Genomic DNA, 27,651 nt, shown 5'->3' on the forward strand with positions numbered 1-27,651 from the left:
CCATATTTAATGAAACCGTTTGTAGAGCCTGGTGATGTTTCTAGCAGGTAGAAACAGCAGGAGTGCTTTTATAATCTCTTACGCGGTGAATCACAGCCCGAGCAGCCATATGTACCACCAGCAACAAAGTGGGCTCATGAATCAGCTGTGTTTGCTGACTGTGACAGTCTGACTCTCCTCTGGTCCACTGGAATGTGCTGCGAGGCCTTGACCGCTACAGAGCCGCTGTGGCCGGCCTCTCCGTCCTTTTTCCTCTTCCTCTCGCTTTTGTCTCACTCACTTGCCTCCAGATAGACGCAGTGGACGCTAGGCTGTCATTAGACAAGAACACACTGTCATTGTAGGCTTCACACTTGGCGGATGTCTCTGCTGTAACAAGGCCACTCTATAACAGTGTGATGGAGCGCAGTGGTTGGAGGTCCGGTACATCCGCATGCACTCACAATCAGAAAGGGTGCTCGTTCCTATGCTAAATGCGATCAGAAAAGTAGCAGGCATCTTTCTTCTTTGTCCTCCTGTCCCTTCAATTCACCTCATCTCACCTTTGTCAAACCTCAAAATCCCCTCAAAGAAATGATATTTTGGCAAAGAATGACAAACATTTTCCAGTGGAGGTCTAAACTCTGGAGTAGTGTCACAATGAAGACTCTTTAAAGTTTGTTTTGTTTGTATGTGGATGTTATGTAAGAGGATCAACGGTACATAGAGACTTTAAAAGTCTGTCAAATGTTTTTAGTATTGCATCGTCTCACAGTGTGTTTACACTTTGGGGATTAAACCACGTATTAATATGAATGAAAGCTAAAATAGACACATGATTACACTGTTTGATTAACTGGACAGGTCTCTTATTGCCAATGTGTCGCTACTCCAAAGAAACCCAGTAATGTGGGTCTGCTTTACTCGTCTCTGTAATCCATAACTGAACCAATAACCCAACCCTAATCCAGACATCCCATCCTCGTTCAGCTCCATTAGACTGTTGGTGTAATGAGGCCTATCTGCAATATCGGAGCTATAAGCAACCGCCTGAGACGAGCCGCTCTAACGGTAGAACAAACACGCAACACAACACTTGATTTGTAATTTAGTATCACAATTTATAGCATATCTGATTACTTTTTAAATTCTTGCCTATGTGGAACTGTTGATTGATATTGTTAATGTACATACAAACTATGTATTTATATATTCTATAATAAAACATTAGTTTAGATGTATGTGGACCTCACAGGCAGGATTCCAGACTCAGCTAGCCAGATTTATTATTCAGCTCCATATGGTGTCAAGCAAGATATGTCTTCATGTTGGTTACATTATAAAATATGTGACTTTGCCATGACAAGGTTTAAAAACATCTCTAATCATTTAACTGAGTAAAATCCCCCCAAAAAACACCAGAACTTGCATCTAGTATGGGCATCTGAATCGTTGTGTTGTGTATCATCACACTTCACATTAATGCACTAGAAAAGTGTGGGTCTGTGGGTGGATGATTATGGTCGGCTCATGAACCATGGCCCTGTTTATTCATACATAGATTGGCCTGTTAAAGACACACACTCACACACACATGGATTCATGCTCACACACACATTCTCTCTGTGTTGCCAATAGCATGACTAGTGCATTATAAATGTCAGCCGTATGTCTTCTAGCTGTCAGTTTGGACAGGAAGCAGCTTGAGTGAATATCTTAACACTTCTCTGAAACTCTGCTATTTTTCCACTCTCGTTCTGATGCTTTGACCAACCCAGAAATATGAGGATGTTAAATTGCATTGTATTCGCATAAAGCATGTTTTCCAGCAGCATTATAATAATTGTATACTCAGTCAGTTTGGAAGACACAAATAAAACCCATATGACCGAACATCACAAGCTTTATGCTCACAGCTAAATTAAAGGAAGTGGAGGTACAACTGCATCGAATAAAGAGCTCACTGTATGCTACTTAAGTGCCACAGTGTGTCTGTAGTGTTTCTGGTGTGTGTGTGTGTGTGTGTGGCGTAAATGTAACAGGGTCAGAAACTCATGTTTTGAATGTACTTTCTTCAGCCAAAACGTAACCGCCTGGTTGGTACAAGACCTTGGTACTTGAAAAAGGGTTCAAGAATGAGTCCAGTCAATAACACTTTTGCACGATACATTTTCACTTTTATGTGGATTTTTGTCAGCAGTGCTGTTGCCTATCAATAATAATTAGGGAGCATACATTTTCAGGGTGAAATCTGCCCAGCTAGCGGTTCTTGAAGTCGTCTCTCCTGCTCTAATGTAGCTTCAAGCCCATGTCTCATTTGAATATATCTATATATATATTCTTACAACAGGAACTGAAACCGCTGCAGCTTTAATTCAGACTAAGATAGGTATTTGATGGTTCCTTTGCTGTGAGTGTCAGATGAGCTAATTGTAAGTGGAAATAATAGTTGCCATAAAAATCAACTTACAACAAAGTCAATGTTTTAAATGTTGCGTTTCATAGGATTGACGGTGTTTTGCAATTTAGCTGAAGTAATCAAAACCGGCATTGCTCCTTTATGTTTGCTGTTTTTGTTTACTTTTGATGACTACATGACTTTTGTTTCTGCTTATAACGCTCACTGAGGTGGGATTCCTTCTATCAACCTCTCGGGGATTTTTAATTGTGTTTCTGCTGCTTTGTTCTGTTGTGTAGATACAAAAATAATCAACAATTGAAATCCGTAGCCAAAGACGTATATGCCACTACAGTCATAAATTGTGGTCATTTACTCACTCGTGGAGGCTATCTGTACGTCCAGTCACGTATGTGCAAATGAGTTTGCTCAGCGGCTAATCGTGTGTTTTTAATCAAATCGGGTTCAAATGTTCCAGCAGAGCGGTGGCCATCTGGAGTCGTGAGTTGTCCTGGTGGGCATTGAGTTCAAGCAACATCCATATGGAAAGTAAAAAAAAAAAAACATCACCTGCGGTTTGATCCTGAATTAGTCTGATCGTCTAGCTTCATCCAGATGTGTTTCAGAACATATCTGCACCCATTTGTTTTTGTTGGAGTGGACGGAACTGTTGTCCCTCGTGGTTCATATCAAGCAAATGATTCGGGTTTGTTTCTAAATAGAAAATATGTGTCTCTGTCCTTGCAAACCTCAACATCTGTTGCCTTCAGGTTAACAAGTTGAGCAAAAATGATCTGTGTAAAAAGAGGGTTGAATGTGGGATAGTAGGGGCTTCGACCCAAAGATACGTATCATATATGTGTCATCCAGCACTCTTTTGCAGTGGTGACTGAGAATCCACAAGCTTACACCTGTCTGTGGCTATAAGCTACAATAAAGGTGCAAAGAAAGAGGGTTACTACTAGTCATTCACCTGCTGATACATAAATAAATCGGATATCTTTAGATAAGAAACAGGTTTTAAACCATCTACCTAGATTTGAGAAGTGCAGTGTAGATCATTTCTGTGTGCACGTGTATACGGTACGGTGTGTGTGTTCCTTATCCATGGGACTAATGAGTGGCTCATATGCCTCATAGAACGTCTTTCGCTTTCTTAATCAATTCCTTTTATTGCATCACATACAAATGAACAGCCGACTCATCTCATCACCAGAAGGCAGGATATGGAGGTGAAGAGGTCAGGAAAGGACAGCCAGTACCAGTTCACTCACTGTCCCAGTATGTACACGGTACAGGAAGCATGGGGAGAGAGAGTCGGGTCATACACATCAGTGACATTGGACACACTGTGATGAAGTCTGTTGCTGTGTTAAGCTGTTGATGATGCAAAGACTTCCATGTCGCTGCGTTCACATTAAAAGCCTTCCACTGGTGAACTAACTGCTTGAAGGCGTCTGACTGATGGTGATGACTGCTAATGAAGCCTAGTTCCAGACCTCTCATTCACCTTCAGTGACTTAATAGGTGTTGGGACCATTCGTGGCTGTTTCATCAGTCTGAGAAACATTTGACTAATCAGAGCTAATTACTGTAGGCGGGATTAAGAATGGGGACGTTTCGCCTCATGGATACTTAGTTACATCCGTGTAAAAGGGGGACGAGGTAGATGAGACCAACACCTGCTGTACAAGTTGTTATAAGTCTAAATACAGAAATAATGTTTGAATCAACATGAATAGATGATCAATGTGAAAAACATGTTTCTACTCTTACCAATCACGACCGCAGCTTCAGTGTCAACTGACAGTGGGACAGATATATTACTCTCTTTGGATTAAATAGGGTACAATAAAACAAAATGATCCTCCTCCCAACAAGGTATTGGTTAACGTTCGCTAAAAAACTATTTGGATTTGAAAGATTTTAGCACCATTTGATGGTAAATAATTATTAAATATTGTGAGCAAGGAATGTTTTTTGATGATTTTTTCTTTACAGAGGCAGATGTTCTGAGGTAGACTACATGTGTAAAAAAAATGTTGATTCTAACCTACTTTCAGCACCAGAAAAGTCCGGAAGACACCTCAAATAGCGTTGTGTGAATTGTTAATCGCAAATATATATATAGTCCAATACTCTAGCCATCCATTGGATTAGCCTTTGTTAATCCTATTTGTCCCAAGTCTGGGAAAAAGATGTAAAGAGATCGGAGGGAATCGGTGACAGAGCTGGGTTCAAAGTGACGTCAGATTAACGAAAGAGATCGAAGGAATGAAAGAGCGTGAACGAAAGAGGGGACCTTATTGAACAGATCCACACCGGAGCCAGCATCCTGACTCACTGGCCCAGTTTATCTTCTTACACAACAGGCCAGTGGAGTCCATTCACCCTCTCCCATCACTTGCTTCGGGGAAGGTCGGGGGGGCTTTTAGAGAGTGGCGGGTAAAAGGGAGGGACATAGGGTGCAGCTGCAGATAAGCAGGGAGAAGGAGGGCTGTAGTGGAGGAGACACAGACGCCATACTGCAGGTCTTTGCCAGCATCCCTGCATGGTTGCTATGGGAACCGCTTATTTGTCGTCAAGTTCTCTTTCATGCCGACTCTCTTCCTGTCGCACGCTCTCTCTGTTTTTCTTCCGTTTCCTTTCTCCCTTCTGTTTTAAAAAATGATTCTCTTTTAGCTGGAGAACGAGTTCAGCCAGAGTCAGAGAGAGGGAGAGAGAGAGAGACAGAGAGAGGGAGAGAGACAGAGAGAGAGAGAGAGGCTGTTGAATGGTCGCAGGTCCCAGCTGAGTGTAATTCAAGGCCCTGTCATTTATCCCACAGAGGACGAGTGGATTATCTCACTGTCCTTGACCCGCTATACCCCCACTTTGTAGGCTGGCACAGAAAAGTAAAGGGTAGACTGATAGGGTGGGTGGACAGGACCGAGTGTGTCGGTGGGCTGGTACAGTGAGACAATAATTGGCAGGCTGTTATGTAATCTCTAAAAATCTGCATTTGAAACTAAAATGTTGGCCCTGCTGCGTGGTTTTGGTTGCTTAAAGGCCGTGGTCAGAGATACCGCCTTGCAAGGTGTTTGAACAGTACAACTTGATGTAATCTGGAACATTTCAGCTCTGCACTGTATGCTGGGTTGATAATCCAGGACCGGCACTGCATTAAAAAATGCATGGGGCTGCTTTGGTGGACGCGTGTTGCTGCAGGTACAGATTGGACGAGGAAATGTGATCCAGGGAGGGCAGTTTGAGTAACAGATCCATGAGTTTGAAAGCTTATCAGACACCAAAAGAGCGGTGTATGTTACTGTGAGGAAGGACCTGACAGTGGGTAGGAGAATATAGAGATAGATGTGACATGGAGGCATTAGTAGGAGATGTATGGAGCAGTAATGCTGATTAACAAAGTAAGGTATGAGCTGCAGATCCGGGGCTGGTGTCTGCAGTAACCTGTATCCGCCACTAGTGAGATTCATCCTGCGTGAGTGTGCGTAGGCCTATGTTTCTATGTGTTTGTCTATCAGAAGGAGTGATGTGGTGGAAGATTGAAGGGGGGGGGGGGGTATGCTGTGTGCTGACAGCTGGCTTCTCTAAATAAATGTCGCAGGCAGGGGGGAGACACAGGGGTGAAGAGAGAAAGAGCGAGTGAGCTGGGAAGAGCATGACATAAAAGGGGAAGGAGGGGGGGGGGGGGGGGGAGAGGATGGGGGACGGAGGATGGGAGGGTTGATAGAGAGGGACTGAGAGACTTGAAAGAATGTGTGTGAGTGTCCTGAGACCCGGTCCTGAATTTCCGGACACGTTCCACATGTCCCCACAGTCTCGACCAATCAGCAGCCACGCTAGGGATCATGTGGCCCCCTGCAGCTGCCTATCCTCTTCTTTGTGCGTCCGCGACACGAGGACCACAAAGACGTTTTTGCCGCTACATTTTTTATCTCACATCAGTGTTGCCCCTGTCAGCTTCCTTCCCTGTCTCGTTTTAACTCTCTGCCATGTGACTCAGGGACGCAATCAAAGAAGAAGAGACAGAAACATAAGAATGAGGCAGAGAGAAAGAGAAAGAATGAAAGAATATGAAAGGAAGATGATAAGCAAGAGATGAAAGACTGTACAGACGGGAAAGGTTTCAGACATAAACTGTTTAATGCATCGGCTTACACGCGACTCTTTCTATTAATTTGTTATGTAGTCGGTCACTTAACCCTGTCGTATCATATGCTGTAGACTAGCTGCTTAGTAACAACTGACTGAGATGTACTGTATCACTGACACCGGCCACTTTCACTTTCCTGCCTCCTGTTACACCATTTCATTGCCTTCCAAAGTACTGTGCGTGTGTGTGTGTGTGTGTGTGTGTGTGTGTGTGTGTGTGTGTGTGTGTGTGTGTGTGTGTGTGTGTGTGTGTGTGTGTGTGTGTGTGTGTGTGTGTGTGTGTGTGTGTGTGTGTGTGTGTGTGTGTGTGTGTGTGTGTGTGTGTGTGTGTGTGAGGCGTTGAGCATGGGTTTGGTTTCCTGTCTTGGCAGAGCAAAGACACTGAACACCTGCCTGTCTCACTGCTTAACTGATGTACCTGTCTTACCTATTATGCCACAATATATATAGAGAGAGAGAGAAAGCGCGGCAAAAGGTCAGAGTCACGGGGCAGCAAGATAAGGGAGGTGACAGAGGAAGATGACTTGGCCCCACCAGTGAGTAGGTGGAGTTGTCATGTTATCAAGCTGCATCAGGATGTCGGGGGCCTTCTTTCCGACTTCCTCTATTTCTGCTTGCACAGCAAACCGTAAGCAGGTTTGGGGCAGACGGGCACATGGTTGAAATGTACTGTAGCTTACTGATGACACTGAATGCATGTGTGTCAGGACGAGAGCGGCGTACAGAGAGGAAGCGAGCGCATGTGTTCAGTTATAAGCGTACGTAAAATCTGCTGTATCTGTAATCTAACGTCCAAGCAGGCATCTTAAATCTCAACAGGGTCATCTTACACTTTCTAGTATCATCTCAATATAAACCACTATATGAATGAATTTTTTTTAAATGATGTTATTCTTAAATCCTTCTAACGTGCATATAGGCCTTTTTCTCCAAACTGTAGTCTAGTTAGCTTCTCTCCTGCCACTGGTTTGAGCTTTGTGCACAGTGCTAGCTTTGCTTTACCTCAACTATTTATGATGGAAACAATGTACACCAGTCTCTTGATGTCTCCATTCTTACTTCCTGTTATACCCATTTGTTTTCTGCAGCCAGTGTTTATTAGTTCGGAACAAATGTGCCTGAGGTTGTTGCAACAATTACAATCCCTCCAAAAACATCTGTGGTCCAACTGGCTAAAAATATCTGAGTCTTTGCAAAGGAACTCTCAGCCTTTACACAACACAACGCCGCATTACCGGACCACAAAGAATCCGCGTGGTGAATTGTTTGCGCCACACGTATTGAATTAAGAGCCTTGCATTGAATTTCACAATTCTGTAAAAGGACACCGTCTGAATGAATCAGTAATTGTGTCTAACGGGCCTCCCAGCAGTTCACCCGGCCTAAAGAAGCAGCCGGATGAATTCTTCCTCTCCTCTTGTTTGTCTGACTGTCGTCTCTTCTGTCTGCTCTGTCCCTGCAGCCTCTAGCACAGTGGTGCAGGCTGCTGCCCAAAGATGCTGCCAAGATGCCGGAGAGTGCGTGGAAGCTGGTCTTCTACACCATGTCGTGGTCATACAGCACCTACCTGCTCTTCTTCACCTCCTACTCCTTTTTCCATGACCCGCCCTCTGTCTTCTACAGTAAGATACACAAACAGCGGGAACACGTGTTGTTGATTTAGCAGCAGAAATGGAATTTGCTGCTTTCAATTTCTTTTCAGTGGATGAAGCAGGTCCATGTTAAATATGTTTAATAGTTCTGCACCTGAGACATTTCCCTCCCGGACCCGTCAAGGAGCTGAAGTCCTTTGAATGACAACATTCAAATGAAACAGCAGGCGGCACGCCTTCATCCTATAGAGACTCTGTGGGGGTAAACGCCCACTTTGACTATTCAAACAGAGCGATATGTATAGCTGTGCATACTGTTCATGCATATGAAGCCTTGAAGCGATCAGCTGTTATTGATACAAAAAATAGAAGTATTTTTATAGCAGTCAAAAGGACAGAAAATAAATAGCAACAATCCAAAGTAGAGCAAAGGTGTATGATAGAATACATTAAGTGTTGCCCCAACACTTAATGGATGACTGTCACTGCATTGCTAATGGAGGATAGATGTGTAACAGGGATTTCACTTATAATACAGCTAATACTTTTATGGCCTCTGTGCCTCCTCCATCAGACATGGAGGTGTCTGGGCTCCGGTCGAAACTCCATCACTCTGAGTGGAGCCAACAAAGGCGGGTTGACAGTGCCAGGTTCATCTTTAATAGCTGCATCACCTCTAATAGCCGTCAGCCTGAGATGTGTACAGAGGCAGTGTGCTGACATGTGACTGGACTGTGAGGGAGGGAGAGAGAGAGAGAGAGAGAGAGAGAGAGAGAGAGAGAGAGAGAGAGAGAGAGAGAGAGAGAGAGAGAGAGAGAGAGAGAGAGAGAGAGAGAGAGAGAGAGAGAGAGAGAGAGAGAGAGAGAGAGAGAGAGAGAGAGAGAGAGAGAGAGAGAGAGAGAGAGAGAGAGAGAGAGAGAGAAGCATTTTAGTTGTAGAATTAGGGTGGAACAACACAGTGGCAGAAACGAGGAGGGGTCTGAATTCTGAAGAGAAGAGAGGGGAGGCGGAGCTTCATTCTCCAGGAGAAAATAAAAGCCTCCAGTTCCCATGCCTCCCCTTGGCAGCTCTTCTTTTGTGATCCATCTAACAGCCTTCTCCTCAATGTTTAATGACAGAAGGTCCAATCAATAAACATTACAGCCCAAACGTAACCCCATCCCACCAGAGACGAACCTTACTCAAACATTAGAGGAGAAAGTTTCCGTCCAACATCTGATAGCTAGCCTAGCAGCCTCAGCGGACAGTTGCCATGTTTTGCCTGCGGCACTTTAGAAACCCTCTCTAATTCCCCCGGAGCTTAAACCTGATCCCTCCAACCTCCTTCACATACTAAATACCCCGGCTGACCCTTCACATCTGGTATCCGGAAGTATTCATCCTCTACACACAAGATGAATCCATCAGCTGTATGCCCTTAAATCTAACAATTATTCATACATCTTTTGTTTAATGTAAATGTATTTACCTTAAAGAAAACATCTGATTGTACATTTAAAAATGAAATTCTTTCTGCCGTCTCCACAGTCATCCCGCTTCAGATCTGGAGAAATAATTCATATAGTGATATCAAATCATGGCAGACATCATTTTTACAAGGGCTTTCTGTGTACATGGCTGACTTTAAATGAGTTAGACAGTTTTTAAAATATAATAATAACAACATTTTTGGTAATCACACAGAAAGTAAGACTGTAGTTTATGTATTTCTGAGGTAAAAGACATCCTTAATGTGTGCGTCAGCCCGTAACCTGTCGTCACATCTCCTGTGTGTTCCTCCAGACTGGCAGAGTGGTATGTCAGTGCCTGCAGACATCGCCATCGCCTACCTGATCCAGGGCAGCTTCTACGGCCACTCCATCTATGCTACGGTCTACATGGACGCGTGGAGGAAGGACTCGGCTGTGATGGTGGTGCACCACATCATCACGCTGGCACTCATCAGCTTCTCCTACGCCTTCAGGTACTAGTTTAATGTGTCTGCCTGTTCAGTCTAAACAGAGTAGAGAGTAAGGTTTGCTTTTTGTAGTTAAATGAAAATCTAATTAATGCACAGCAACTGAAAGAAAACAGGAATCGACACTGCAATGCACTTTATTTTGCAGACTAACAATGTCATGCGCACAATTACAGCTTTACTATACATGCTTTAGGAGGGTTGCTGGTTTTATTCTTGTATTCTTGACTTAGAAATACAAGAAATAAGCAGAAATGTACACCCACTGTACCGCGCGCTCCCTGCCCCTCAGATACCACAACGTAGGGATCCTGGTGTTGTTCCTCCACGACATCAACGACATCCAGCTGGAGTTCACCAAGCTCAACATCTACCTGAAGTCCAGAGGAGGAGGCTATCACCTGCTCAACGACGTGCTGTCCAACATGGGCTCCGTCAGCTTCAGCATCACCTGGTGAGGCTCAACAAACACACACACACACACACACACACACACACACACACACTCTGACTTGTTTTTGTTGTCTTGTCTGTTTCTCATTCACTCATGAAGATGAACAGACATACATTTCTACCTCTGGTTTCTATCGTGTTCTCTCAGGTTCTGGTTCCGTCTCTACTGGTTCCCTCTCAAAGTGCTGTACGCCACATGTGTGTCCAGCCTCCAGTCTGTCCCCAACATCCCCTTCTACTTCTTCTTCAACACTCTTCTCCTGGCGCTGCTGCTCATGAACATCTACTGGTTCTTGGTGAGGACGCTCAGGTTTAATAATTCAAAACCCACAAAGAATCTACAGTCAATGTGTGTGTTTTGTCGAAACTGCAACGACACAATCTGACTTCGGTGTGCTTCCTGTTCCTCTCCTTGTTCTGTGTAGTTCATCGTGGTTTTCGTAGTGAAGGTGCTAAAGGTGAAAGAGGTGAACGACGTCCGGGAGTACGAGGACGAGGACGGCATCAAGGCGGCAGCCGGACTGCTCAGAGAGCCCCGGGCAGAGAACAACGATGCTGATGCTGGACATCACAACTCCGCCCAGGGGTGAGCTCACACCATCACGCCCTGTCTTCTAAATTCATCTGATAGCGAGACCTCAGCTCAGGGTGGAATAACACCACCAGCCAGCTGCTGGCTGCTTTTTACTGTAAATGTTCAATCTGACCACCATCTTAAGGTGCTATTTGTAGAACTTCCCCATCAATAAATCTTTATTTTGAAGACTTGCGCTCCTGTAAATAAACACATTTTAAAGTTGATTTTGTATGCACATGTAGCCAGGTGTGTTGTTATATTCTGATGAACAAAACGAAGAGTCTACAGCCATGCTAGCAGCTCTGCGGGACTGTGCTCAGGCACAGTGTTGCTATGAGCTGATGTTGTCGTCCGTTATTGCAGCCAGTGGACAAAGAAGTCACCGTCCTTTCTTATCCCATCCTGGTTATTGCAATAAGTATTCGAGGTGATTGATTAGAATAATATGAAGATTCACAAATAGTTTTTGTCTTCTTTCATAGAAACCATCAAGTTACGTAATGGTGATCTCTTCTAATGTAAAAATAAATACTCAACACTCCAAACGAGGATATATGCCAACCTGACTAAAACCAAAGTGTATCTGCTGGCGCCTTTATCTGAACTCATTGATTCACCGGTCGTTATCTGAGGAGCCGCCTTTAGCCTCCTGACTGTCATGTGTCCCTCTGATTATCACGGCAGCCTTTGACCACCGAAACTCTGAAGACGTCGGCACAAAAAAATCTACTCGTGTGTGTTCACAGGAAGAAGAAAAAAACTTGACACCATACAAGCTGTCGTGTTGTGGTGCAATCCGAGGACTTGATAACTCATTCGGACACTTGTCCTCACATGTGTAGATGCAGAAGGAGCAGATCTCCCTCTGAGCTCGTTTAACTAGCGGCGCTCACAGGGAGATAGGATCATAGAGCCTGAGGCCATATGGAGATGCGATTATGTGGCACTCTTTATCTGCCTGGCCTTGGCCACTGCTGATATCCTCCCTGCCTGCTAATGCCTCACACCCGATCACCTCGCCTGACAAGCTTATGCTCCTGTCCTGTCCTGCGCTCTCTCAGTTCCCCTGACTCTCTCTCTCCCTCGTCTCTCTTTCACCAGGAAGCACGTGCAGAACGGGGTCACCAAAGAGAAGCACCTATAACAGGCTCTCCGTCGCCACCACCTGGCACCGGGCTACAAGTACAAGCAAGACAAGACGCCCTCCTCGGACGGCTCACGCTCCAAAAAAAAACAAAAAACGTGGCCGAAGGGAAGAGTGTCACGGAAAAGAAAAAAAAGGGAGGAAAATAGCAAGTTGGGGCTGCAATGGGTTTTTACTCTTTTTATTTTGTTTTAGAACATTTCATTTCATCGCTGTCATTTTGTTTTTCTTTGAGCACTGTGAATGTTATTTCAGGTGACTTTTTGTCTTCTCGTTGCAAACTTTACATTTGATAGATTCAGTAGGAACAGAAACCAGCTGGAGTGAGAGTCGGACTGTAGTGCAGGGTGTCTCGATCATCACAGCGCCGCAGCACCCAGACAGGGAGACGTTCATCGGCCTGTCGTGGTTCTGTAGACATTTAGACCAACAGTAACCCTTTAGCAACCCGGTAAACGAGCAATATGCTAAATTCTATAAAGGGGGGAGAGCTGTGTTTGCTCGTCTCCTTTAACCTCCCTCCATCTTATCTGACGCAAGACATGAAGATAAACGGCTTAGAATCACCATCCAAAAGGGAAACGTTTGCGTTGTTCATCGGTATCACTTTCCGCGGCTGCAGAGAGGCATATAAGAGCCTGTCTGGCGAGTACAAGCTGCCGTTTCACCACATGTATTGATTTTCATATCATTGCACAAATCCGTGGTGGTGACCGCACAGCTCTGGCGTCCATTAGTATGAATCGAAAAAGCCACATTTGGTGTGTGTAGGTATGTGTATGTTAGGTGTTGTAGGATGGATGTAGCTGGATCTTTACAATCCTTCACAACATTTCACCTCTGAGTTTACATGTTCTCTCTTGTACTGATGATCGACGGGCATTGGAAATATTTAATTGTATAGAAAAAGCTTTTTATTCTTTTCTGTTTTTTCTTTCTGTCTTTCCTACGTGTGCTGCAAAGCATCTGTTGCTGCACTGACATGAAGGCATGCAAGCTGGTTGCTGGTTTAATGACAGCAAATAGCTAGAATTGATTGACTGGGTTTCAGTATCATCCTCATCATTTCATTTGTTGAAACAATATGGATTTGATTAACATTTATAGCCGGTTTGTGTGCGGTGGCGGCTATCGGGTTCATAGACAATTGGAACAAATAGCCCAGAACTTGTGTAAAGATAAAGATCAGTATGACGGAAAAAATTATGTATGCACACATTATGGTATTCAGGACTGCATGACATCGAATGATTTTGGAAATATGCTCTGAAATTGTCTTACAAACAATGAAGAAAAAAAAAAAAGTCCTCTAGCTATGTTATCATAATGTCTTTATTAATGTAAAAATCCTCCTGACGACCGAATTCTTTGAAGCAGCAGTAACCACTGAACACACACACACACCAGTGTGTGATCAGCTCTCCTGTGGCATTTAAATGTGTGTGTATCTATTGCAGACACGCATTAAGAGATCAGATTAACGTCTATTTCCTCCCAGAAATCCCACCTACGGGAAGATTGTTTTTTCCATAACATTAAATTAAACTTCGGCGAAAAGGTTTCCCTTGACTCGAGGAGTTACACTAGATCCCATTCGTTTGTGTGTGTGTTGGTGGAAACAGCTGTTGCACCTGTAAAAAAAAAAAAGGGGGATATCTCTATTCTTCCTACCTTCTCGATCAAATTCAAGCTCTTGTTTCGATGAACGGCATGCTTGTGCTGCTGGAGCGGGCCGCAGATGTGGCGCTGTTTTAGTTTTTCTGTTTTTGTCTTCCACGATCACCAAATCAGCACATGAGGGGAGTTTTGCTGTAGTCCAGGTTATCATTGTTGATTTGTTTTGTTTTTAATTGCTGCTGTTTTTTTTCTTTTTCTCTGAGAGCACTGTTGGTATTCCAGTTTTGTTGTTTTTTCCCCTGCGGTGTGCAAGTCGGTGATGGGGAGAGTTGTTTTGCTCATCGACATCACCAGGATTTAGTCTCAGATCTCTGAATGCAGGCTCACACTCATTTTGCTGTAGTCCTTACACAGCTGTACTGTAAAGCAACGCGGTTTGTCAATGTTGCCGTGTGTAATATATCACACGATCAGAGTCCCGTGGCTCACTGGTTTTACTCGCATGGTGTTCTGGCAGGACGAGACCTCCGAGGTCTCGGCTGCTCAACTGAGATGAGATTTGCTGATATTTTTGTTGATTTGGTGACAGATGACGGGAGTTTGCAGTAAACCCACAAAAGACCTGTGGTCTGGATTAGATGTGTCTGGTATGGTACTGTGTGCGAAAGGAGCACCCTCAGTCTCTCCCCCAACTGTGTCCCGCTGCAGACAGCCCTGCGATGCGATGTGTGAACAAGCAACTACAACTATGAGGGCTGGGCGATATGACGAAATGCACCATCAGACGATATTCATTTGCTGTACTGTTAACACCGGGGCGTCAATGTTGTAAATCCACGAGCGGTTGTATGGAAATATTGGATTTTATAATTTAGCATTGAAAGTACTTAGTCTTTTCATGGGTTACCCCAAAAACAGCTGCAGCAACGTCCAGGTTTGGATTAGATATAAATCAATTGTTAAAATATGTCAGTATGATGTGAAATAAATTGTAACCATGTCGCCCACCCCTTACTGCTACCCAGACATGACACAATGATCTGAAATTGAAGGGAAAAAAAACATGAAATTGTCGATTGATTTTTCTCTCTGTATGTATTTGGCTGATTCTTATTTAAACGTCCGAAATGTCGGAAACACGTCGCACGTGAAGCTCAGTTCGGTCAGACAACTGGCGTTGTTAAAGCACAGACTTGATACCTGATGTCTCGTCTCTGACCTCCTCACTCTCTGTTTGAATAAACCAAAATCAGCTCAGAGGAGGTCCGGGAGCGTTTACTGATCAGTTTGCAAAGGCAGCAGTGGCGCAGGGAGGAGAAGAGTACGATGGATTGGATTTGCCATCAACAAAGAGAAAGTTAGGGAGTGACGATAAAAGAAGCAGTGTTTATAATTTGCAGTATGAAAAAAACCATTTGGGTCCAGGTGTCTGACCTCGTCACTCCCTGATCCTGATGTGTGGAAACGAGCCGTAAAAGGAGCGGCGTTTGCAAACTGAGCAGTGAAGGCTGTGTGCATCGGATCTATAGGATTAAATATGACACGCAAGTTGTCCGCCTGAACCGGCTCGCAGGCTGAGCCTCCATTATGACACAGAGTATTTTCATGAGTGCTTTGATTGTGCCAAAATGTCCATCCACATTATGAGGCAAGTGTTTGTGGGAACAGGTGAAGAGCAGAGAGGAGTATCGGGCGGTAAAAGCCCTGCCGGTATTTCTTCTAAATTGCACTGTAATTTATTGATATTATTATTATTGTTCATTAGTAGATCAAAATTAGAAAAAGGAGATTTGGGGAATTTTTATGACTTTTTCTGGGGTGAAAAAAAGTATAACTAAAACATGTTAATTTAAAGTTTCTGGATTATTGATTGTAATCGGTACAAATTGACCCTTTTGTTTTTGACCACTTTCTAAATCGGACCACTTGATAAAGACACACTTGCTCTTTTGAAATGCAATTTTAATACCATTCAGCCAATGTTATCGTTTCATTTTTTTCCCATAAAATAAAACATGTCAGTAAAACAAGAGGCTCGTGATTTCTTTAAACTTTTTTTATTTTTTTTAAATCACAACTGATGTCCGTTTCATTGCAAAAATCAAGTGTTGTGGATGAGGCGAAACAGAGTTCAGACCAGAGGAGAGTTCAGTTCAGTGCATAAATGAAAACTAACCGCTTCAATAAATTAAAAAGTCATATGTACCACACAGTATTTCCCTCATGTTGGTAATACAAAAAAAACAGGTCATGCGCTAAAACATGGAAAATACAAAAATGCAAAAACACACCATTCACCCACAACAAGGCGAGATTAGGGCAGAGAAGAGTTCAAGGAAACACTGCAGCATTCATTTTACACACACCAACTTAATCTAGGTGAGTTCAAGATATTTGTCCACATTTAACCCAACACCCTTTGGTGTTATTTCCCATTTTAAGACATCTGGTGTACAAATGCTGCAGTGCTGGCTCGACCAAAATCTTGACACGTCTTTAAAAATGTCGGATTAAGTCAAATCCCATTATTGCTGCAGTCAGCAAAAGGTCACATTCAGCAGAACAAGTTTTCCACTGATAAAGGGGCGGAGCTTTATCTTGTCATGACGCGTTGGTGTTGTACTACACTTAGAGAAACATGTCTGTTGCACGTGACCTTTCTTTAACATGTTTTAAAATCAGCAGGACTTTTTTTATCCATTCAGGTAAAAAAAGACAAACTTCATCTACAGAAAGAAATGGCACAAAAAGTAAGAAGGAAAATTTCAAGGTGGAATCAGCTTCAAATTTCTTTAAGGTTATAGATTTAACAGGAGATTAATACATTAGTATTTGGCAAAGATTTATTTTGCATTAAATGTAATGTTTCTGTTAATAAATGCACTACCAAGGCAAATGAATCAGGATAATCTAAACACTACTTCACATTGTTTTAGACAACTCATCTTATCCGTAAACACTATTTGTCATTTTCACTACACATCTAAAAAGGAAAAGTTCAGATATTTTTTTTTTTAAGTCTGTCTCAATGCAATACTCGTATGCTCATTTATGAAATGATGTCGCCAAATATTTTGATAATTTGTTGCCTTTCTAGGTTTTATATCGTAAATATTTATATTTTTGTCACTTGTTCTCTTCGCCTGACAGAAAAGGCAATTTGAAGACATCACCTTGGACTCTGATAACCTGCGTTGAGCATTTTTCCACTATTTTACACGTTTCATTCTAAGCAATCAATCGAGTCTTATCAATGCTGAGTAGGAGCCCTGAAAGAGATGGAAGATAAAATCCACAGTCCCGTCTGTGCCGTCAGTACCCTCTAACGTTAACTGTCTTCTTAGTATGAAACTCCCTCTGTGTGACTTCACCGACGGCGTTTCCTTGATGAGCAGTGGGGGCGAGAACAGAACGACGACTGTGGATTTAGGAGGGAGTCCGTACGGTAAGAAAGAACTATTACAAATACCTCTTTATGAAAATGTGAGTATTGTATTCAAGTAGATTAAAAAATGTGAACTTTTCCTTTAATTAACAACCAGGTTGGGTGAACACATCTGACAAAAAAGAAATTCTGGACTAAACTCTGCGTGGTCGGTTTCTCCCCGTAGCTGCCTGAGACGACACATGACGTCGGTTTGGCAGAGCGATCACTCGTACGGTGAACGGAGAGGACTTAATCTCATCTAGATCTCAGAGGTGCGGAACAAATGCTTTACATCCCCTCACAAGAGTGAAATAATGAAATATGTCCCGACGCGAGGGATTATTATAAATGAATGACAAGACATCTGTGTTCATGAAGACGGGGAGAGTAAAAAAATGATTCCTGATTTATTCCGGTCCGTGAGACCAAATGGATTAAGTTGGCAGCAGGACAGGATCCGACATCACAGTCTGTGGATCGGGATGAAAGAAACGGAAGAGATTCTGCTGGTTTGAAAACCATCATGAGAACAGCAGCTCGGACCAGCTGCTGCATTCTTATTGGTAAAAGTTCCTGGATTTGTGGAAAAGTGTGGGGATCTGGAAAAAAAGAAATGGTGTCGTGCACCTTAATGGGTCTTGGTCTTGGTCTGGGTGATTCTACGTACGACGCTGTAGAGGACTCCAAAGTTCTGCAGAAGAGGAGCAGAAGACAAGAGTTCATTTTATTTTGCCAGAGAGAAAGACCCACAAAACATCTGCACGCTCACAGACCTTTAACAGACATGGAATACTAACAACAATACTAATACTAACAGGTCTGCTTTGATCTCCTGAGGGAACTATCTGACTCTGTAGCTACTAAATGCTGCTCTGTGTTCACCAGTTAGTCGCCAACTCTGTCTGGTGCTGAGCAGGTCTTGTACACTGGTCCTTTAGAGCTTATTTGCTGAATACGGCTACGTTAATGGAGAGCAGTGAGGGTCAATTTACAGAGCAAAAAGCTAAACAATGAGCCGATACATCGTTATTGTAAAATAACGGTTATCGTATGAAAGAGGCTACAGTCGACTGCATGAGCACAGGGACTTACCTGGATAGCAAGATACATCACCCCTAAGTAGGCTGCAATGCAGACAGCCAGCAGCAGGTCAAAAATAGCAGGCTTGACTCTAAGAGGGGAAACACAGAATGAAAAATCGTCTTTGACATAATTGTGATGGCTTATTTTAATGTTTGGTCTTTTACTAGTGTGGACAAAAAGACAAGTCTGAAATGAAGTTAACTGAGGACTAATTTAGTGCAGACGAGATGGCCTCACGACTTCACAGACAGCCGGAGAGCTTTTACAAAGCTACAGTAAATCAGCATGAACTGCAGTAAAGCACCTCGGAGAAGGAGAGGAGCTCATTACGGCGTACCTGTAAGCGTTCATAGTCTGCTTCAGCTGGTCGTAGAATACAAACTCTGGATCCCTGAGGACAAAACAGTAGACTTTAGATACAGGAAAGACTGAAAACCGTTTGAAGGTTTGCGACAACATATTTTGAGCATTTAAGCATCTAGGTTCTGTTATTCTTAAAGTAACAACCGAGCGTTAATCTTTCACGTCCGCCTCAGGCCCGTTCTCTACCTTTTGTCAGCTTTGACGTAGTGTCTCTTGACGTCCTTGAGGTAGTGTCCGAGGTGATACTCCAGAGTGGACACCACGCTGCTGTCTTTGTCCACCAGCTGAGCGGCTCGCGGCTGCGCTGTGAGCCAGTCCACCACCGCCGACAGCTGCTCGTCCTGCACCTGCTGACGCGACACAAACTGCATTACAACAGCGGCGTGCAGTACGAGCTACACGCAAAACAACCATCCGGATATAGCAGATCTGTACATTGGAAATAATTATTAAGAAAAGCAATAATTTATAGTTATGTGGAGGTTTTGCTTTCAGTTTTAACAACAACAAAAAGTACTAAAATAGCACCATTTTGCACAGATTCTGTCTTGATAAAGAAAGAAATAATAATGAGGGGCAATTGTTGCTACTGCCGTTTATTCTAGAGATGCGTTACCACCATGCCCTCGCAGTTTTGTCACTCACCATCTGTTCAGTGAAGATCTGCAGGTCCCCAGGAGCCCCCTGTGAAGCAGAGTACACACACACACAACAGAAATGTCACATCACAGGCAGAAAGCAGACACAGAATCTAGAGTCGTCTCATTTTCTCCATCTGTGTGTTTACCTTCTCGGTGAGGTTGTAGATGACCCTGGCCAGCGCCTCGGCTACCAGCTTGGTGTTCCTGCTGAGTTTCTCCACATCTACATAAGGCCTGTGAGACACAAACACAAGTGTGCAGACAGTTAGAGGAGGTGGAAAGACTCCAAGAGATAAACCGGGAACCCTCTGAAGCAAGAGAGAGAGACAGAGAGAGAGCGAGCGAGAGAGAGCGAGCGAGAGAGAGCGAGAGAGAAACCAATTACAGAGCATCCATTTCCACACAGGAGGGCTGAAATGGAGAAGGTTTGAGAAAAGAAAACGGAGCAAATATCAAATAAACTGATAGGAACAAGGTCAAGTTTCAAACTGTAACACATAACCGATAAATAAAAACAGCCAGAGAGACGGGGGGGGGGGATGGATGGCTACAGGAGCATGAAATGACCGGCCGCTGGGATGGAAACTCTTTTCTTTCGGTGATTCAGAGACTTGCAGTAATGAACCCACCCAGCAGGGGGCTCTCCCGCTCCGTGGCGAGAGGAGGGGGACACTGACCGCGAGTCCATGATGCTGAAGCGCTGAGCCAGGCGATGGGAGGGCAGGTGGGACAACGTGAAGGCCGGCAGGCGGCGGATCCCGAAGCGCTCGTGCTCCCAGGCCAGCATGTCGTCGGCCAGGTTGATCTTCTTGTGGACCATGGAGAACTTCACCTCTGGGTACTGACTAGCGGCCACCTGAGAGGAAACGGGAAATTATATCCTATAATCTTATATATGATCTGGATTTAACGAGAAAAGTGGAGCAAAACTATAACCAGGAACAACGTAGAAAGAACTTTTATTTGAGTTTATATTTAAGTGAGAGCGCACAAGTTAACTTGTGAAGCGGAGTTAAAGGGGGGATGAAATAATCAGACTGAGGTGCATCAAGCCTCGAGGGTCTTACCAGCTCCAGCTCTTTAAGTAGAGAAAACTGAGGAGATCCCTCTTTAGGAGGTTTGGACACATGGAGGTGCAGAGTGTCTCCGTTCCCCAGAGTGTCCAGACACAACACGAAGGCTACGTTGTCCTGCAGCAGACTGGAGTCTATCGAGAAAGGGAATATAATAGAATATTGAATATCGAAAGACAGAGGGGGTGGAGAAAAAGGGCACAAAAAAAGCTGCATGAATACTTTGCATGCAAAGCCTTGTTTGAACACAACAGTACCTGTATGGTCCAGATTGTCCTCCAGCCAACGTTTGGTGCCCTGGTAGTTGAACTTTCCCCCACCAGATACAAAGAACAGCAGGTTGTACCTGAACAACAGGATCCACACATGAGTCTAATCTACAAGGGAGCCTGACGGAGGATGTGTGATGAATCAATGTACAGACAATCACAAGGCCTTAAAATGACGGACAAATCAAGTGAGTAGTGCTGACTTTGTCTTCCACAGAGCATGTTACAGTAAAGTCCAATACTCCTTTACTAACCACTCTCTGGAAGACGTCTTTCTGTTAGAGTTCTTCCACTCAGCTACTGTTAAGTACATTTAGACGGAAGAATGAGCCTGTACCGTATTATTGACCGCTTTAAGTGTTTAACACACAGTCCGCTGTGATTCTTACTGCCAGCAGAGTGCACAGATGACGTTCAATAGAGTTCTCAAAAAGCATTTGGAGCAGGACACTGACCAGAACAACTGTGATGGACAAAACAAATAAGACTTTATCTTACGTTCAGACGGACCACTGAGGTCAGCAATCAATACCACTTCGACCATTTCATCCTACACACAATGCATAAAGTGAGTGCGCAGCATAGAGCACACCGGGGTGTCGACTGAGACGGTCCATTCTTCTAGTTTGGTGACGGAGCCTCCTGACTGAGCTGGGTTTTCTGTTTTGCTTGTGTTAGTTTGTTTGATTAAAGACCCCCGGTAAACTGCAGAACGGACTCTGCCTTTGATTGCTGTGCTGACACTATTTTCCGCGTCCTCCGTACAATCCTGTTAAAGCTAATGAGACACGAAATGATCCAAAAACAATGTTAATGTGAGTGCCGTCCTCATTACTCACCCAGCATGTGTCCTCTTGTAGGTGTACAGTTTCGAGAAGAGACGAGCCAGCTCCAGTAACATGGACACCCCGCTGCCGTTTGAGTCTGCTCCGTACGACAGCCACTGGACAACACACACACACACACACACACACACACACACACACACACACACACACACACACACACACACACACACACACACACACACACACACACACACACACACACACACACACACACACACACACACACACACACACACACACACACACACACACACAGAGAGAGAGAGAGTCGGGTTACTCTCCTGGCCTGCTCTCCTTTTACAGACAGTTGTGTTGCATTACTGTTACTGTACGTTTGGAAAGAGTCGGGGCTTATTTGTAAGAGAAAAGAAGCTGTGAACATACGGGAGCAACACCGAAGGAGTCGTAGTGGGTGACCACCACAATAGTGGGCAGGTCTTCTCCTCCAACTCCAGCCAGACGACCCTGGTGAAGAAACACAGAGCCATTAGATAAGCGATGTAAAAACAGAAGCAGATTATCTAGATCATGAGATTCAGCTGAACCAACGGCACCCTGCTGATAAAAACTGGCAGGCTGCCGGCGTGACAGTGCAGAGGGCATCAGTCACATTGGACCTCAGGGTCTCCTAATCCCCTGCAGTGGGACTAAACCGCCTTTTTTCTCCTCCTGGTTTTAAAACAAAACCTTAAGAGCAAAATAGAGAGAAATCTTGGCTAGATACTGTGTAAATTTAAATAATTGCAGCAAAATATATTCTCAATTTAAACTGCACTAACTAAAATCCCAGGCGTTCAGTCCACACAACGGTCTTTGTTCCAGGATTTAAGGGCTCCCACATGAGCAGAACACATTAACAAAGCTTTACTATTACATCAAAGCCACAGAGACTTTTCACCCGTTTCTCAAACATCTGACTTGAGAAGCGGTTTAAAAATCTTTATTGTGCAACAGACAGAACATGTTAATGAAATACAGAAATGGAATTTAATAGAGAAGCCTTACCAAATCGACAACTAAGAGTAACGTTTTGGATATCTTGCAAATGATTATTACCTCACCAAAGAATAATCAATTAAAGTGTACACAGTCTCATTAAATTCAGTTTTTAGTGCATCTGAGCTTCAGGCATGTTGACTGTGGGAGGAAACTGGATCAAGCACCCAGAGGGAAAACTACGCCAATTAAAACTCACACAACAAACAAAGACGGAGGTAAATCCAGGGCATTCTTGCTGCGAGTCAACGGTCCTAACAACCAAGACAAGCCTGACGTAACGGTAACATGCAACCCTCTGACTGGTGCTCCTGAAGTTTATTTCTGTGTACAGGAACACTACGGGTACTTAAGTTCTCCATTTCAAGTTGACTCTTCAAAAGAAATCAACATAGTTTATTAATAATGAAAATAAAAGACTGAACTTACAATACTGAAATCTGTCTTACTAGTGATTACATACTTTTGTTACATGATTCCGGTGACAAACGGTGTCCCTTTATGAGGGCTTGTGTGTTTAAATCAGCCCATTCTAGTACACTTGTCTTTAGACTATAGTTAAAGTCTCTCACCTCTAGACTGGTGATGGCCCAGTCACTGACGGCTTTACTCTGAGCTCCACTGGTTACCATCTGGAAGCCGTTGGCTGTGGCTGTATGCAGCAGCACTACAGAAATCAACACAAAACACAGCATTAGAGTTGACCGACTTGCAAAGTGCCCATTCAACATGACCAGCTTTCCCCATCTGTTAATCATAGGAGGCCTTTTTCCATCATAAATGTATGAATTCTGTGTATAATGCAGACAGGCAGACAGCAGGTCCGGTCTCGAGGGAGCGACTCTCTACCTTCGGCTGCTGACAATGAGCCCTGTGAGGAGGAGGAGGTCAGGGTTTGGGTGTAGATGGACAGCAGCTCATCGTCCTCCATGGCAAAGTAGACGGGGACGATGGTCTCGGTGGCCAACATCTCCGGCTCCAGCTCCATGAAGTGCTACACATGATATAAACAGAGGGGACCGGCGTGTTTAACAAGCTACGACACACAGCTCCGTTTGCTAGCGTGAGATGCTGATGGATTAAAACTGAAAAAAGGGGGAAATCTGATTTAATTCCTTAAACCCTACAAGTTCAACATCGCTTCAGTGGGAAGCAGGAGAGAAACAGCATTACAGATTAACCTTTTGTCTCATCAACCACTCACCAAAAATGGAATTTAGTTACATAAACAAATGAGTAACTTATGAAATGCCTACTACTTGTGCTTTCCAGAAACACTAATGTAATGATCCCACTTATACAATTGGTCAGTGTGCTTTGGTGAAGAAAACATCCAATCTCTGTCACACTAAGCTTGGTGAAGTTAAGTGGAAAGCTTAAAATATAGTAAACAGGATGGTGATGTTATTTAAATTATGCATTGGGACACTGCTTGCCTTTCCTTTTGGATGCCCCTGAGCAAGGCACTACTAACCCAAATAAAATTCAATCCGAAACAGACAAGCTTATGGCTGACTGTGTGATTAGGGAGCAGGGCGCTGCTCGGTTGTCTCAAATAAAGTTGGGCATTAGTTAGGGACGCTACTCATGACTTGTACCATGCATAAAGTCTGACAACAAAATGTACACGGCTGTAACTCTTAATAATCTTCTTGTTGTGCTTCATAGTGTAGCTCACATTCACTTGAATGTTGCACCACCACCCGCCTTTTGCATTGTTGAAACAGTGGAGGATGAAGGGAGAGAAAAGATACGCCGCACAGGTATTTGATTTCTGGCATTAAAGTGTGTTATCACCTGCACTATGTCCTGGGGCATAGCAGACATGTTCTTGGGCAGGATGATGACCACAGCTCCCGCTGATTGGCGCAGGGCTTTCTGGTACTCCTCGTAGGAGAATTCTGCCAGCCGCATTATAACACAGCGGCGACTTAGTACCTCTGCTTCCACAGTACGAGCCTCCGTATTCAGGATGGCATTCCTGGTACCTGAGGGTAGGAGACACACTGATCATCAATTATGAAGCAATAACTCTTGACTTTATGTCGAAAGGAAAGGGCAAGAGGTGCTATTTCTGAGGCTAAAACAGAACGAATCACAACCTATATGACACACACACACTTTCACAAAGTGGCTCGGGTTTGGTTGATCTGTTTGTCAAGTCTTGTAGTTTTCATTAATCCTAATCTAAGAAGTGCCACATACATAGTCATTACGACTGTTGTTGTATCCCTATAGGAATTTAAGACAGAAGCATATTTGCAATGTTGCTAATGTAATGACACGAATACTCGTGGACTGGATGTAGTTAGTGATACACACGTAAGAGTGTCGCTCAGATGTAATTTTAAGGAGTAACGTTAAAGATTATGATTTCCTTCAAGGAAATGAGCTAGCTTGTTGTTCCCTACTAGCAAAGCTAAGCTAAGCTACATTAGCACCCCGCTAGCTACTGCTAGCCTGCATTGAGTTAACGTTAGCTGCAGACAACTGCGAGCTATCTCGTGTTTGATGTTGGAGATCGCTCTCGTTACTGGTCGAGTCAACTGTAGATGTGCTCGCATGTATTCCTTCGTGATAAAGTAGAGGAGCAGCTGACTTACCGTAGGGCTGTCCCTGCAGGTCGTACTGCTGCATGCGGTACACGGTAAATTCGTGTGCCGCCTCGGCCGGGAGCGGTGACACCAGGATCAACACCGCGGGGATAAACACAATGAAGGTTAGGGGGAACGAAGATTTAAACATGTTATCGAACACTTCGCTAGCCTCCTCGAACATTGTGGCGATTGTATTGGGCGCACAGCTAGGGATGAAATAATATGTTCAGCTGTCACTGCTTTCAGCAACTGACAGGCAGGGACCCAGGTTAGCTTTAGCTAGCTAGCTTACCAACCGCTATCCGCATCTGACAGATAATTCTGATCAGGCAAATAGCGGCCAGCTACTCTACCGCGATACTGGGACCAGAACAAATGCAACACCGTTGCCTGTTTCTAAAAACGGAGCAAACCGATATTGTGTTTTTGTTAAAAAGTACGTGTTTGTGTATACTATTTATCCAGTTATTTAATATATCAAACTGAGCTGCGTTGAATCAACGGTCCTTCAGGCATCATCCAGGGCAGCTATAATTAAAGGGCCGTGTTCTTTAATGACACTAGATGGCGCTGTACACCATATAAACTAACCATGATAGAGGCCCTGTGATATTATTGGCTGGATTACAATATAGCATTATGTTGATATTTACAGTAAAGGTTCAGACCTTAGTTAAAAGTTTGGCCTTTCCTGGGAGAGAGGGTGACCCATGTACTAAGGCCTTACCACAGCGGCCTGGGTTCCTTTCCAGTATGTCGTCCCACTTTGCAAAAACAAAACCTTTTAACTACATCTATGTTTGTAATTCACCATGTAAACCTAATGGCATCAGAGGTCCAGTGCAGAGTTACCATAACTAGGATTTTAAAAATACTGTGGGCGTCTTCTTATAATGTTAATGTTGCAAAAAACGTGTGAATTAAAGAAACAACAACAACACTGATCTCTTGGTCTATTATTCCTTGTTAGGTTTTTTTATTTTCTTTTATTAACCATTTTTGGCATTTGTAACCAAAGTCTTGCAACCGCACCAAAGAAAATAGTTCTGTTTTCCTGTTCAGTGACCGGCTGTTGTCTACAGGATCTTACATTGAGCGCGATATAAGTCGTTAAGTTACAATAATATAAGTAGAAAATACAGGCCGATCACATCCCATGGACGCCCCTGATTAACAGGTTGTTGAGACCCGACATGGATCCTCTGCTTCCAGAGGGAGTTGCAGCCAAGAGCAATAAGTCAATCAGACCAAGACAACCGCTGGTCAGTCTTTCTTTTTATTCCCTTGAACTAGTCAGAGCTTTGAATTGGTGATTGTGTGAAAGACACAAAATACATACATTTCAAACAATAGAAAATATGCTTTTTACTGTACCAGATTAGGTACATTTCATCTCTGTCTCTATGCAAATTATTCCGCTATGTCTTGGCATTCATTGAGTTGGCCGATGTGTAACAACAAAAGAAAGTAAAGAAAAACACATTTCAGTATTAATATGCATTTATCTGTATAGTCAAATATTTTAACCACACTGGTCTTGCACTTGGCATATAGATACATTAATTTAATAAAATTAAATCATTTCACCGTGGCTTAAAGAGAAACTTAACAGCGTTATAATAAGAAACAGAGCATTTGTCCTGGTCATGGGATCACCAAAAGTAATTTGTTTCAACCAGATCTTTCATCCAAAGTTTTATATCATGAAAAAACAGTAATAAAATGTAAAGCCTGCGACCAATTGGGTGGAGTTCAAAATCCTATTCTCGCTCTCTCTCCTCTCCCTGTCTCCCCCTCCTGAGGCTGCTCTGCTAAGTGGCAGATTAATGCTGATATGATGTCCTGCCATCCCACTTAATGGACCTTGTCGTCATTATTTCCTCTTGTATGAGTAATCCATGCCCGGGCTGGTGAGAGAGGGCAAGCAGCAAGCAAAGCACAAAACCAATTTGGCGTGGCCGTTGAAGCTCATTGTAATGATTTCACATTACTGAGAAATTATCATTTGGAGATCCGCTCACATGATCTGCAGTCTGGCCGAAGGAAAACACACTGATGAAGACAACAGTAGAAGAGAACAATTGTTTCAAGAGAAAAATGCTCTTGTATGGATGCAGGCGTGGGTCACATGAATGTAATTCCTTTCAAATTCATAACATCCTTATTATCACACGATCATCCGACAGTGGCTCAGCAAAAACGCACCAGGTCACATTTTGTCACTTGATGTTGTTTCGTCCAAAAACAAAAAAAATTCCAAACCCGACACACTACAGTGTAGACTCAAAGGCACACACACACACACACACACACACACACACACACAAAGACAATGCATGAGCTGTTCCGTGTCCTCATTTCTTTCCAGTGCTCCTGAGAATGTCCTGAATCAGACCAGCCTTTGCTCCCGAACCCCTGGCCACAGAAAAACACTTTCTCTGTGCGACCACACAAAAGGTGCAGTCAGTGTGTGTGTGTGTGT

At 43.6% G+C, this 27,651-nt stretch overlaps 2 protein-coding genes across 13 annotated transcripts in view; one reads left to right on the forward strand and one right to left on the reverse strand.

The window, feature by feature from the left end:
- The window catches only part of cers1 (ceramide synthase 1), a 22,256-nt gene extending 6,354 nt beyond the window's left edge, over positions 1 to 15,902 (forward strand). For all 4 annotated transcript variants that reach the window (XM_076087965.1, XM_076087966.1, XM_076087968.1 and 1 more), the window contains 6 exons: positions 7,995 to 8,154; positions 9,907 to 10,087; positions 10,374 to 10,535; positions 10,683 to 10,830; positions 10,960 to 11,120; positions 12,213 to 15,902. In XM_076087965.1, coding sequence (XP_075944080.1) covers positions 7,995 to 8,154; positions 9,907 to 10,087; positions 10,374 to 10,535; positions 10,683 to 10,830; positions 10,960 to 11,120; positions 12,213 to 12,255 — 855 coding nt within the window. In that variant the 3' untranslated portion in view covers positions 12,256 to 15,902. The remainder of the gene's footprint in view (positions 1 to 7,994; positions 8,155 to 9,906; positions 10,088 to 10,373; positions 10,536 to 10,682; positions 10,831 to 10,959; positions 11,121 to 12,212) is intronic.
- Positions 15,903 to 15,913: 11 nt separating this feature from the next.
- Positions 15,914 to 25,480, reverse strand: ncln (nicalin). 9 transcript variants are annotated; one of them, XM_076087959.1, is made up of 16 exons: positions 25,176 to 25,480; positions 24,370 to 24,560; positions 23,422 to 23,566; positions 23,145 to 23,239; positions 21,961 to 22,041; positions 21,568 to 21,671; positions 20,717 to 20,805; positions 20,454 to 20,593; positions 20,016 to 20,242; positions 19,533 to 19,620; positions 19,391 to 19,429; positions 18,932 to 19,095; positions 18,720 to 18,773; positions 18,392 to 18,470; positions 17,927 to 17,990; positions 15,914 to 17,769 (listed from the first exon to the last, which is right to left on the reverse strand). In XM_076087959.1, exons 1-15 carry the CDS (start codon positions 25,348 to 25,350, stop codon positions 17,928 to 17,930), a joined length of 1,734 nt encoding a protein of 577 aa, XP_075944074.1. In that variant the 5' UTR covers positions 25,351 to 25,480; the 3' UTR covers positions 15,914 to 17,769; position 17,927. The 9 variants fall into 9 exon arrangements, 8 of the variants coding, with proteins under 8 accessions (XP_075944074.1, XP_075944077.1, XP_075944075.1 ...); XR_012953087.1 differs by having other exon boundaries at positions 17,927 to 18,470; XM_076087962.1 differs by having other exon boundaries at positions 15,914 to 17,990; positions 20,064 to 20,242; positions 25,176 to 25,479.
- Between the last annotated feature and the right edge of the window lie 2,171 nt (positions 25,481 to 27,651).

Source organism: Anarhichas minor, unplaced genomic scaffold (assembly GCF_050575085.1).
Source record: "Anarhichas minor isolate MPS153535 unplaced genomic scaffold, ASM5057508v1 ptg000010l, whole genome shotgun sequence".
Classification (NCBI taxonomy): Eukaryota; Metazoa; Chordata; class Actinopteri; order Perciformes; family Anarhichadidae; genus Anarhichas; species Anarhichas minor.